At 46.5% G+C, this 13324-nt stretch overlaps 1 protein-coding gene across 1 annotated transcript; it reads left to right on the forward strand.

Annotated features, from left to right (window-relative positions):
• The first annotated feature begins 2104 nt into the window (after positions 1-2104).
• On the forward strand, positions 2105-3796 carry LOC131529213 (hemagglutinin/amebocyte aggregation factor-like). Its single transcript, XM_058758822.1, has 5 exons — positions 2105-2223; positions 2328-2400; positions 3146-3334; positions 3427-3576; positions 3678-3796. Exons 1-5 carry the CDS (start codon positions 2169-2171, stop codon positions 3721-3723), a joined length of 513 nt encoding a protein of 170 aa, XP_058614805.1. The 5' UTR covers positions 2105-2168; the 3' UTR covers positions 3724-3796.
• Positions 3797-13324: the final 9528 nt, after the last annotated feature.

Consider the following 13324-nt stretch of genomic DNA (forward strand, 5'->3'; position numbering starts at 1 on the left):
GCCACGTACGGTGTTCCAGGGCGCAGCGATCTCCAGCGAGCACACATCTCAGTTTCTTCCGTCCGGAAACGTAGCGGAGCTGAGATGCTCGCCACCCCCTTCAGGGGTCTCTAGAGCAGCTAGTTTGGCCGTCTCCTGCCGGCGTGCCATTCCAGGACACCGAGCTAGCTGCCCTGGTTATACCAGAGGCCAGTCTTGAAAGACTGGTTCCCTTAGTAGACTATTTGGCAGCGTGAAAACTACTGCCAAATGTGTCTCCATGGGTCCGCATATCGACAATTGGTTGATTCTCGCTCAATCAGAGCGGATGGTGGCTCAGCATCGAGATGTTATTCTTGCTCACATGAAAGTGTTGGGGTTAAGACTGAACGCCAAGAAGAGTGTGCTTTCTCCATTACAGAGAACCACTTATCGTGGTGTGGTGTGGGATTCGACCACGATGCAGGCACGTATGTCCCCTGCTCGGATTGAGTCGATCCTCGTGGCAGTCAGGAGAGTGAAAGAAGGCCAGTCACTCACTGTCGAGCAGTTTCAGAGACTGCTGGGTCTGATGGCAGCTGCGTCCAACGTGATACCTATTGGCTTGCTGTACATGAGACCCCTACAGTGGTGGCTCAAGACCAAGGGGTTCTCCCCAAGGGGAAACCCGCTTCACATGATCAAGGTCACGTGGCGGTGCCTATGTGCCTTAGACATGTGGAGACATCCTTGGTTCTTGTCTCAGGGCCCGGTCAGCAGGCGCAGTGATATTATGCAGCGCCTGAAAGTAGTCCCCAGCTAGGTAACTAGTTATAATATAGCTGGGGACTACTTTCAGGCGCTGCATAATATCACTGCGCCTGCTGCGGCCATGGTACGGCAGCAAAGTTCCTTGATTATTACGCCGGAATGAGAGTATAGTTCCTAGCCAAATCGGCCTAGAAAATCGCAACTTTTCATTTTCCGCCGGTCTTACTACACAATATAACTACAGAAGAGTCAAGTTTTAAATAGGACAAATATCGAAACTCTTTGGTCATTTTTGAACGCGATGCTACTGGTCTAATCGGATTCAATGATCTATGCTAAGCTATGCTAAAAGTGCTATCGCCAGACCCAGAGATCGGCTGAATGGATTCCAAAACGGTAAAACTCAACTTATTAACTCTGGGGGAGTTGGAGAATGAGCCTGTCATGAGTCCGGGTCCGCAATGATCCCTCTCACCACCAGAGGTCGCCACTTCCCGTCTTCCCGGACTCAATTGCCATTACTCCACACACCTGCCACTCATCACACTCCCAGCTGTTCCCCATCACCATGGACTATTTATACACCTCACTCCCGCTACTCTGTCTGGTGAAATTATATTGTTGTTTGTGATTTGTAGTTGCTGTCAGACTCTGGGGATACATGCACTTTGTTGCCGTTTTTTGTATCCCACTCCTTAATCTGTGTTGTTTTTGCCCTGTTGGCTTTTTCGTTGACTATTAAATTAGTTTTTTCCCTGCATTTGGACCCAGACCTTGTTCTTGCCGTGCACATTCCTACCGTGCCGTGACAGAGCCTATTTCCAAAAAAAGTGGAGTGTTCCTTTAACAGGTAGTATATGCGAAATTTATTACATTATGAACATGCTGCAGCAATGTATAATGTAATCATAAGGTAATACCAGCACATAATGTCAACACACAGAGATGCAAATTCACGAGATGAGACAATGTCGGTATGAATTCAATGTGAAAGAATAAGCTTCAAATACACAGTTCATACAAATATATACAAATGTATGATTAAAAAGTGTACTCGGCAAGTTTCATTTGCCCCTTTACACTAAAAAAACCCCCAAAAACCTATTAGAGACAGGTCTTTGAATAAAGAAAAACATACACTTTTATTTCAGGGTGTTTTCAGGCAAAGCACAAACTGATAACACTAAATAACATTATGTAAAACAACATTAAATTACATCAAACAAAATATTATGTATAATAGGCTAACATAAATATTTAGATTTCACTGGCCTGTAAAATGTTCCTGTTTTGCCTCAGACTTGTGATTGGCCACTGCTGGATTTAGTCATGTGATAAAGCATTTAAAAGAACGCACTCAGGACAAGCACTGTCAGAACTGTTTAAGAAAGAAACAGCGTAAATAAACAGCACAAATTGTGTTTGCGTCCCTGAATACCATGAAGTCAGGAGCTCTGCTTTTGATACTGACTGGACTGTTGGCCCGTGGACAAGGTAAGTGACTTCAGTAGCATTTTCTACTGCAGCATTTCATTTTGTGTTTTTCATATTTTAATATTTTCCAAGCTGAATGTGGTTTGATATCCCTCTCTACATAGGCTGGAAGAACAGCTATGATGGGCCTCTAAATTTTAACTGTCCTGCAGGCCAGTCAATATCCTCCATAACAAGGTGAGTACTGCTTATTAGTGTGTATTGAGTGTTTATAAACATGTAATAAACTATCAGACTTTTTAAGACAAAATTGTTAAATTATTGTAAACATTATATTGAAAGGATATTGATTGAGTGATGCAAATGAATCGTTTTTGCCATGAATATAACCATTGCTGCTGACATGGCATTTACTCATAAATAAAAATATATATATATTAAACTATCAAGGCTTTCTTGAATTCACAAGTTGTATGCAGACATCCCACCCTGCAAAAGCCAATATCATTATGAATGATTTAAATTAAATGATCACTTAAAAATCCCTTTTCTTTCCCGTTCCTTCATGCCTCGTTACCTGGTTTGGTTCATTTCATATTATTCCCGCAAAAAAGTGATTTAGCATGACGAAATCTGAACAGAAGCTGTCTAAGGAGAAACATTCAAAACACCTGTATACCCAGGGGAAATAAATCACAGAAAATGCTGTTTAATACTCTATAAACAGGGTTTTCCTCTCACCTTGTCCTTACTCAATTTCCAGGATATTGTATATAATATTCAGACATCTGGAAGCCGCAGTATGAAATCAGTATGAGATTTAGGATGTCTGTGAATGTTAGTTTTAGCTTTGCCATGGAAGAATGCAATATATTGTGAGAAAACTCTTTAAAATGTAAAGGTAAAACTCAATGCAATCATAATATGCAATTTTGCATTTAAAAAAAATGTTTTCCCTCCATTCCAACTTATGTTAACAAAGCGAACACAACAATCACTATGAGGACCGGGTTTGGGACTTTGGCTGTCAAGTCACCAGTGGCCAGACCTCAGAATGTTCCTGGTCAAGCTACGTCAACGACTTCGACCAAGTGCTCCTCTTTGAGTGTCCAACAAAACAAGTGATTGCAGGAATGAACAGCTACCACAGCAACAGCTATGAGGACAGACGGTGAGATCTGATGTTTGATTGATTCTCATCTTTTTAAACTTTGACTCACTTGAGCTCATTTGAGCTGATACCAATTCCATGTTTTCACACAGCTGGAAGTTTTACTGCTGTAAAAGTAAGTTTAATGCTGAAAGCTGTCATTGGACCTCGTACGTGAACTCCTTTGATGAGTACCTCCAATGGACCGTACCTTCCAAGAACGTCCTGGTGGGCACTGAAAGCTACCATCAAAATCATGAAGAGTGGGTATAACTGATGTTATTTCGAATATGCAAAGCTATTTCAAGTCGATCATGTCAGATTGTGCGCTCTGTTGTTCACTAATGTGTTATACTTCTTTCAGAGATCGACGATGGAGGTTCAAGGTCTGTGTCCAAAACACATATTGATTCCAAGATTCAACATTCTCTCACAGTTCATGATGAATATTCTCTCATGATCCTCTGAAATAAACGCAAGTTGAAAACAAACACTGTGGCTGGTCTCTGTGTTAAATTAAAAAGTTAAAAACATAGGATTGTGTGTGAGTGTGTCGATAGGCTGAAATCATTGGATTAAATCTTAAATCTTAAATTAACCATAAATCATAATTAACCTCCATGTGCCAAATGTGCCAAAAATTTTTTCATGATATTGAAATTCATTCCAGCACATTGGGGTTTTTAAAATTATTCTGTGATGAAGTAAATAATACAAAAAACAAAACAAACAAATGTAATTTCTACATGAATAAGTATAAATTAGTTCAGGCAACAATACAAAAATAATAAACTCTACGTTAGTACTCAATTTAAGCTTGTAGAAATTAAAACTTTACTATCAGAGCTAGGAAAAAAAACCCTACTCAACTTTGATGCTGGTGTTCCCATCATACACTGGGGCATGAATAATTAATAAAGTTGCTTTTTTCCGCTCTTTTCAAGCTGTATGTACACAGTTTCATCATTGCTTTTCTTGTTAGGTTTAGTAACTTGCTGTTTTGTGACATCATTTTGTGAATTCATTTTCTACTTTGTGTCTACACAATATCTATTATTTACACTTTAAAAATTTGGCCTAATTTAGTGTTACACTGAGTATAATGTACTTGAAACAGAGTATTGCAAAGTAAATTCAACTGAGTAGAAATTACTCTACAAACTACTTAGTCTGAATCTAAAGCAATCTTGACAAACTACATATCGTTTGAAAGCTTAAAGACTGTAGTTTTCGGATTTGGTGACTGATTTTTGAAATATTTTACAGAGCAACTTTAATTTATTAATTTGTAAGAAGAGTACTCATCAGAGTCAGAGAGCGAGTTCTGACCTTTACTTTGAAATAGTGGTACATATATAAAATCATGAACAATCTGTAAAAATCTCCATTCATGTTCATGTCAAGTGTTCAAAAGGTAACATTCAATCTATTTTTTTGAGAAAAAAGGTCTAAAAGTGTTTCGAATATAAAGAAAAAACAATAGGTTCTCAATTTTTGATGCAGCGTGAACTAACGTACGTCCAGGGTTCTTGTTGCATGTCTTTTATTTGTTTTTTAGAGGTTGAATTGAAATCAAATACTGCCATACTACCCTTAATACATCTGAATGTGACATCTACATCATAAATATTGAGAAAATTAAGGGAAAACATGTTTCAGATTATTCAAACCATATATGGAAATGGAGTCGCCCTTATAAGCTTGGTGCACAAACTCTGCTATTGTTGGGAGTCATTGTTCAGCTAACCTTGAGTTTCTTATGGTTAAATTTAGACCGTTTTATCTACCGCAGGAGTTCACTTCCACCATTATAACTGCAGCCTATATTCCCCCGGATGCTGATGCCAAGCTTGCTATGAAAGAACTTCACGCAGCCATCAGTAAACAACAGACTGATCACCCGGAAGCGGCTTTTATTGTTGCAGGTGACTTTAATCACTCAAACTTAAAGTCAGTGCTACCCAAGTTTCACCAGCATGTTTCCTGTCACACCAGAGGAAACAAAACCTTAGACCATGTTTACACAAACATGGCTGGAGCTTATGTTGCGACACCCTCCCCACCTGGGACAGTCAGATCACCTTTCTTTGTTCCTCACCCCAAATATGCACCCCTCATCAACCGTGTGAAGCCATCAGTGAAGACCATCAAGGTGTGGCCTGCGGGGGCAGATTCCACACTCCAGGAAAGGTTTCTACATACAGACTGTAGTATGTTTGCTTCTCAAGCCACCAGTGGCGCTCACACAGACATTGACTCTTACACCTCCTCTGTATTGGATCATATCAATATCACCATTGACAGTGTTACAACCCAGAAACAGATCACCACATATCCAAATCAGAAGCCTTGGATGAACAAGGAAGTGCGACTCCTGCTGAAGTCACGCAACACTGCCTTCAGATCAGGAGATGCACACGCCTACAGCACATCCAGAGCAAACCTGAAGAGGGGCATCAAAAAGGCCAAGCACTGCTACAAGCTAAAGATAGAGGGACACTTTTCCAACTCTGACCCTCGACGCATGTGGCAGGGCATTCAGGCCATCAGTGACTACAAACCCACCCACTCCACCCCCGCAGCCACTGATGTCAACTTCCTGAACGAGCTAAATTACTTTTATGCTCGCTTTGAAAGAGACAACAGAGAAACTGCCACCAAGCTCAATCCCTCAGCTGACCACCCACCAATCATACTCTCCTCCACAGATGTCTGCAAGGCACTGAGCCGGATCAGCGCAAGACAAGGCTGCTGGACCAGACAACATCCCTGGTCGTGTTCTCAGAGCATGTGCGGAGCAGCTCGCTGGGGTTTTTACAGACATTTTCAATCTGTCTCTTGCCCAAGCAGCCGTACCAACATGCTTTAAATGCACTTCCATTGTGCCAGTGCCAAAACACTCTAGTCCGAGGTGCCCTAATGACTACCGCCCTGTAGCACTCACACCCATCGTTATGAAGTGCTTTGAGCGGCTGGTCCTGGAACACCTAAAAGACTCTCTACCATCCACATTGGACTCACACCAGTTTGCCTACCGTAGCAATAGGAGCACAGAGGATGCAGTTTCCATGGCACTGCACTCTGTGCTCACTCACCTGGACAATAAGAACACTTATGCACGTATGCTGTTTGTTGACTTCAGCTCAGCATTCAACACTGTCATCCCAACCAAGTTAATAGCCAAACTTGGAGACCTGGGCATCAATACCTCAATGTGCAACTGGATTTTGGACTTCCTGACCAACAGACCCCAGAATGTTCGATCAGGATTCACCTGCTCCACATCCATCACACTTAACACTGGTGTACCACAGGGCTGTGTGCTAAGCCCGTTTCTCTACTCCCTCTTCACCTCCGACTGCAAGCCTGTGTATGGATCTAATTCCATCGTCAAGTTTGCAGACGCCACCACGGTGATTGGCCTCATCAGTAACAACGATGAGACTGCCTATAGGGAGGAGATCCAGCACCTGGCCACATGGTGCACTGAAAATAACCTGCTCCTCAACACCACCAAAACGAAGGAGCTCATCGTGGACTTCAGGAAGGAGTCAAGAGGCACACACGACACCATCCACATCAATGGAATGGCTGTTGAGCGTGTCTCCAGTTTCAAGTTCCTGGGGATCCACACCTTGGCGGACATGTTGTGGAAAACCAACACCTCCAGCCTGGTCAAGAAGGCTCACCAGTGCCTCTTCTTTCTAAAGACACTGAGGAAGAATCAGCTCTCCTCGGCTATCCTGGTGAACTTCTATCGCTGCGCAATAGAAAGCATCCTGACCAACTGTGTCACAGTATGGTATGGGAGCTGCTCTGTTGCGGAGCGCAAGGCACTGCAGCGGGTGGTGAAAACTGCCCAGCGCATCACAGAGACTCCACTACCTGCCATCGAACACATCCAGAGGAAACACTGTCTGCATCGAGCTCGCAGCATCCTTAAGGACTCCTCTCACCCAGCCCACAGACTGTTTTCTCTCCTGCCCTCCGGCAGGCGTTTCAGGTGCCTCCGGACCAGGACCAGCAGATTAAAGAACAGTTTCTTCCCCAGAGCTGTCTCTTTACTGAACTCTAACCCCCGTTGATCCACTTCCTCATATATTGTTAACTCTTCTCTCCTACCTCACATCGGCCTTATTTGCACTACTGAATGTACATTTTTATTACAGTAACAACTGTTTACTTTTGTATCTTGCACTACCATACCTAAATTGGATTATGCTCATTTGCACTGCCGACTGTTGTTTACATTATCGATGTTTACATTAGCATTTTGCACCGTATGTCTAATTGTAATATGTAATCACTTCCACTGCACTTTTACACCTTGTTTATAGTAATAGCCATCTGTATATATATTATATTGATAGTACATATCACCTGAAAAAAGCAAACAACAGCACGCACATCTATCTCAAATGGGTGCTCGACTAAAAAACAAGTAGAAGCATATTGAAAATGCAAAGTCGGCAACACCTAAGCTCCAAAAGTATCAAAGAAAAATGTATTATTAAAAATTCACATAGAGTGTAACATTTCGAGCAACAAACGTTACACTCTATGTGAATTTTTAATAATAAATTTTTATTTGATACTTTTGGAGCTTAGGTGTTGCCGACTTTGCATTTTCAATATGCTAGTACATATCACCTGCAAATTCTGTTTATAGTAATAGCCATCTGTATATTTATTCACTATACATATTCACCTGTAAATTCTGTTTATAGTAATAACCATCTTTCTATATATATTTATACATATATTCAGTACATATCCTTGACCTAAACTGCATTTCGTTGCCCTGTACCTGTACTTGTGTAATGACAATAAAGTTGAATCTAATCTAATCTAATATGGTTCCTCTTCGGGAACTCGAGCTGCGTCACAACGCTTTGGGAACGCCCCTGCGTGACCGGCTCTGAATCTGCTGTGTAATCTGTCCAATGGAAGGGCGCGACGTCATAGGCGGGTGACGTCAGAGACCAGGAAGCATAAAAGCACGTGCGGCAAAGCCGGCGTCAGCCTTCTGTCATTCAGAACCGCGCTCTCTGTGTGTCTGTTTCTCTGTTGTATGCAAAAACAAGCACTTTCACAGAAATACACAAAACTGCACTCGATAAGACACTACACTGATCTGCACACACATAATGTCTATGAGGGCGAGGGCAAGTCACGCTTGTTCAAGCCGTGTGTGTCTCCCTGCAATCGCTTCATCACGGCGGGAGACACACACAAGCTTTGCGTGGCTTGCCTGGGAGCGGAGCATGCAGCGGCTGCGCTAAGTGGGGGGGCTGATTGCCCTCACTGTGAGCGCTTGCCGCTGCGTACACTCCGCTCCCGATAATCCTTGTTTGTGGATGGGATTTTTACGAGTGAGCCCCGCGGTTCGGGTCCCGCTGCTGCCGAGGCAGTGTGGCGTCTGCACTCGTGGGGCTAACAGCTCGATCTGGACGTGGAAATGGAGACGGCCGAGTCCCTATCTCCGTCCACTGCCTCCAGATCGAGGCCCTGCCCACAAAGCCTTTGCGTACAACATCTACGCTTGTGGGCAGGGGGTACTCGGCAGCGGGTCAAGCTGGTGCGTGTCTGCACACAATGTCTGTGTTACAGGCGTACCAAGCTGATCTGATGAAAGAGCTCGATGAGCGCGAGCAGGTGAGCTCCGATGATATCGCGGAGCCTAGGAGGACCGCTGATTTGTCTCTCCGCGCCACTAAGGAGACCGCCCGTGCCATTGGGCGCTCAATGGCTGCGATGGTGGCAGCGGAGAGACATCTGTGGCTGACCCTGTCGGATATGAAGGACAAAAGACAGGGTCTGCCTACTGGACACCCCGCTCTCGCCTTCTGGCCTGTTCGGCGACGCTGTCAACTAGGTCGTCGACAGGTTTCAGGAGGCAAGGAAGCAAGCGGCGGCGTTCCAGCGGTTCCTGCCTCGTCGCTCTCGGGGTCAGGGGACTGCTGGGCGGGAGCAGCCCTCAACGAGTACCGGCTCCTCATACAGAGAGGCTCAAAAAGAGAGCGTTGCCTCTCGTGCCCCCCCGCGGCGGGGCCTGAAACAGCGCTACTCATCTGGGGCCTCGAAGTCGAAGCCGGATCTGAGGTCCGTACTTACGGCCAGGAGGTCCCAGAAGAAAAAGTCCTGACACATGGGGGTGCAGGACTTCGGAGGGCAGACCCCTCTGGGGAAGAGAGATATTACATGGTGCCCATCTCTCCCCAGTGCCCTCGACGCTGCGCTCAGTCCGACACAAGGGGACTGAGACGCGCGTCACCCCTGAGGGGGTCTATAAAACGGATAGTTCGGGCCCCGCTTGGCGGTGCGCCGTCACAGGAGTCCGAGCTGCCGCCTCTAACACCAGAGGCCAGCCTCGAGAGGCTGGTTCCCTTAGTAGATTATTTAGCAGCATGGAAACGACTGCCAAATGTATCTCAATGGGTCCTGCAGACTATAGAAAAGGGGTATCGAATTCAGTTCGCTTTTTCACCGCCGCGCTTCAGCGGCGTGACTCCCACGCTGGTGGGCCCCGAGCAGGCTCTGGTTATGGAACAAGAAGTGAAAACCCTATTAAAGAAGGAGGCCATCGAGGTGGTTCCTCCTCACGAGAGGGAATCCGGGTTTACAGCCGGTATTTCATAGTTCCCAAGAAGGATGGAGGGTTGCGTCCGATAATAGATCTGCGTCAACTGAACCGCTCAGCCAGTCAGCTGAAGTTCAAGATGCTCACGCTGAGGCAAGTCGTGTCACAAATCAGGTCCGAGGACTGGTTTGTCACAATAGATCTAAAAGACGCATACTTCCACGTATCCATCCTTCCATGTCACAGGAAGTTCCTAAGGTTCGCTTTTGGGGGCAAAGCATACCAATATCGGGTTCTTCCCTTCGGTCTAGCACTCTCACCCCGCACGTTTACAAAGGTAGTGGATGCAGCACTAGCTCCATTGCGGCTTCAGGGCATCCGCATACTAAATTATATCGACGACTGGCTGATTCTAGCTCAGTCGGAGACGGAAGCGGCGAGACATCGAGATGTCGTCCTCGCTCACATGAAACAGTTGGGGTTGAGACTAAACGCCAAGAAAAGTGTGCTTTCTCCGGTACAGAGGACCACTTATTTAGGCGTGGTGTGGGATTCGACCACGATGCAGGCACGAATGTCTCCTGCTCGGATCGAGTCGAGAGTCAAGAGAGTGAGAGAAGGCCAGTCACTCACTGTCAAGCAGTTTCAGAGATTGCTGGGTCTGATGGCAGCTGCGTCCAATGTGTTACCATTTGGCCTGCTATACATGAGACCCCTACAGTGGTGGCTCAAAACCAAGGGATTTTCCTCGAGGGGAAACCCACTTCACACGATCAGGGTGTCTCGACGATGTGTGCGAGCCCTAGACATGTGGAGGAAACCTTGGTTCTTAAATCAGGGCCCGGTGCTGGGAGCTCCGTGTTGCCAGTTGCCGTTAGCGACGGATGCGTCTCTCACCGGTTGGGGAGCAGTCATGAGTGGCCGCTCAGCCCGCGGTCTGTGGAGTGGCCGCCATCTCCTATGGCACATCAATTGTCTGGAGATGCTGGCAGTCTATCGAGCACTGAAATATTTCCTCTCAGACCTGAGAGGTCACCATGTGTTGGTGCGCACCGACAACACAGCGGTGGTCTCTTACATCAACCACCAGGGGGGTCTGCGTTCGCGCCCATTGTACAAACTGGCACACCAGATCCTCTTGTGGTCCCAGGACAAGTTCCTCTCACTGAGAGCACTGTATATTCCTGGGTATCTGAATGTGGGAGCAGACGTACTGTCGAGACAGGGGCTGAGGCCCGGGGAATGGATGCTTCACCCCGAGGTAGTGAAGCAGATATGGAGAATGTTTTATCAGGCAGAAGTGGACCTCTTCGCGACTCGAGTGAATGCGCAATGTCCCCTCTGGTTCTCTCTAGCTCCTCCAGCTCCCCTGGGACTGGATGCTATGGTACAGGCATGGCCGAGGCTTCGTCTGTACGCCTTTCCCCTGATCGCTCTGCTCCCGGGAGTTCTGACGAGAGTGCGCCGAGATGGTGTTCGCCTGCTGTTAGTAGTCCCGTTCTGGCCGGGCCGAGTATGGTTCTCGGACCTGATTTCCCTCCTAGACGGCTCTCCATGGGAGATTCCCATCAGGAGGGATCTCCTCTCACAAGCAGGGAGCGCCATTCTGCACCCCCGCCCGGAGTTGTGGAAACTGTGGGTGTGGCCCCTGAGGGGGCACAGCTCATAGCTTCTGGTCTCCCAGCTGAGGTAGTAGAGACCATTCTCCAATCCAGAGCTCCCTCTACGAGGAAAGTGTACGCCCTGAAGTGGAAATTCTTCACTTCATGGTGCAGAGTTCGCCAGCAAGACCCTGTTAACTGCCCAGTTGGTACAGTTCTCGAGTATCTGCAGGCTAGACTCTCTGCAGGGGTATCCCACTCCACATTGAAGATGCATGTGGTGGCATTATCGGCTTACCACTCACCGTTCGATGGAAACACAGTGGGCAAACACCCCCTGGTGACACGCTTCCTCCGCGGTGCACTGAGGATGAGGCCGCCAGTGCGTTCTCGTGTCCCCACGTGGGACCTGCCGGTGGTGCTAGAGGCTCTGTGTAGACCACCTTTCGAGCCCATTGAGGAAATTTCAGATCGTCATCTTACCCTCAAGACTACGTTCTTGTTAGCGATCACTTCTCTAAAGAGAGTGGGTGACCTTCAGGCCCTATCAGTGGCCCCTTCTTATCTCGACTTTGCGCCCGGACTGGCGAAAGCATTTCTGTACCCTCGAGCGGGCTACACCCCTAAGGTCCCCACTACTGCACCACGGCCAATAGTACTGCAGGCCTTCCATCCTCCTCCCTTTCGGGACCCAGACGAAGCTTAATTGTATGTGTCCTGTGCGAGCACTTGATACATACGTCCACAGAGCTGCCCTGTGGAGAAGGTCGGACCAACTGCTTGTGTGCATTGGTCCGCCCAAGAGAGGTCTCCCAGCTACCAAGCAGACTATCAGCCGGTGGATTGTCGAGACAATCACGGCCTGTTACGAGTCTTCTGGCCTCCCCTCGCCTTTGGGGGTTAAGGCACACTCCACTAGAGGTATGGCGGCCTCCAAGGCCTTCTCTGCAGGTGTCCCTATATCAGACATCTGCAACGCTGTGGGTTGGTCCACCCCTTCTACCTTTGTCCGGTTTTACGGCCTAGACATCGGTACGACCCCAGGTTCTTCAGTCCTCTCGTCCTAGTCGTTTATGTTGAGACATACACACAGGGCAGGGACTTGTAAGTCTGGCGGCGTAGGCATCACGTTCCCAAAGCGTTGTGACGCAGCTCGAGTTCTCGAAGAGGAACGTCTCCAGGTTACACATGTAACCATGGTTCCTTGAGGGAACGAGACGCTGCGTCACGTTGCCATACTTCCGGCATCCCTGCCAGCGCAGTTCTTCATGACTTGAGGCTGACGCCGGCTTTGCCGCACGTGCTTTTATGCTTCCTGGTCTCTGACGTCACCCGCCTATGACGTCGCGCCCTTCCATTGGACAGATTACACAGCAGATTCAGAGCCGGTCACGCAGTGGCGTTCCCAAAGCGTTGTGACGCAGCGTCTCGTTCCCTCAAGGAACCATGGTTACATGCGTAACCTGCAGACGTTACTAATGGGGTTTGATGGTCGTCTACTACACCCAAACAAAATTTCACTGAAAGCTCATTTTGTGAGATATCAACCTCAAATTTGGAACACAACTTCTTCAGATTTTTGGTTTTGATTTTCTAGCAGTTTTAGAGTAAAACATGTTTTGTAAAATACATATTTTATATAAAAAATATATTTAATTAACTTTTTTGTAATATAATTTGTATAACTTTTTTCACCTCTACAATAATCTGCCAAGTGTCTTCTTTAAAAAGAGACCAACCTTAAGTCTCTGCTCCAAAGCATTCAAAATTTATAACAATTTAAGTTGGAAATGTCGTTTTCAGGCCTATACTCAAAAAGTGGAACTGACA

The sequence above is a fragment of the Onychostoma macrolepis genome, chromosome 21 (assembly GCF_012432095.1).
Source record: "Onychostoma macrolepis isolate SWU-2019 chromosome 21, ASM1243209v1, whole genome shotgun sequence".
NCBI lineage: Eukaryota > Metazoa > Chordata > Actinopteri > Cypriniformes > Cyprinidae > Onychostoma > Onychostoma macrolepis.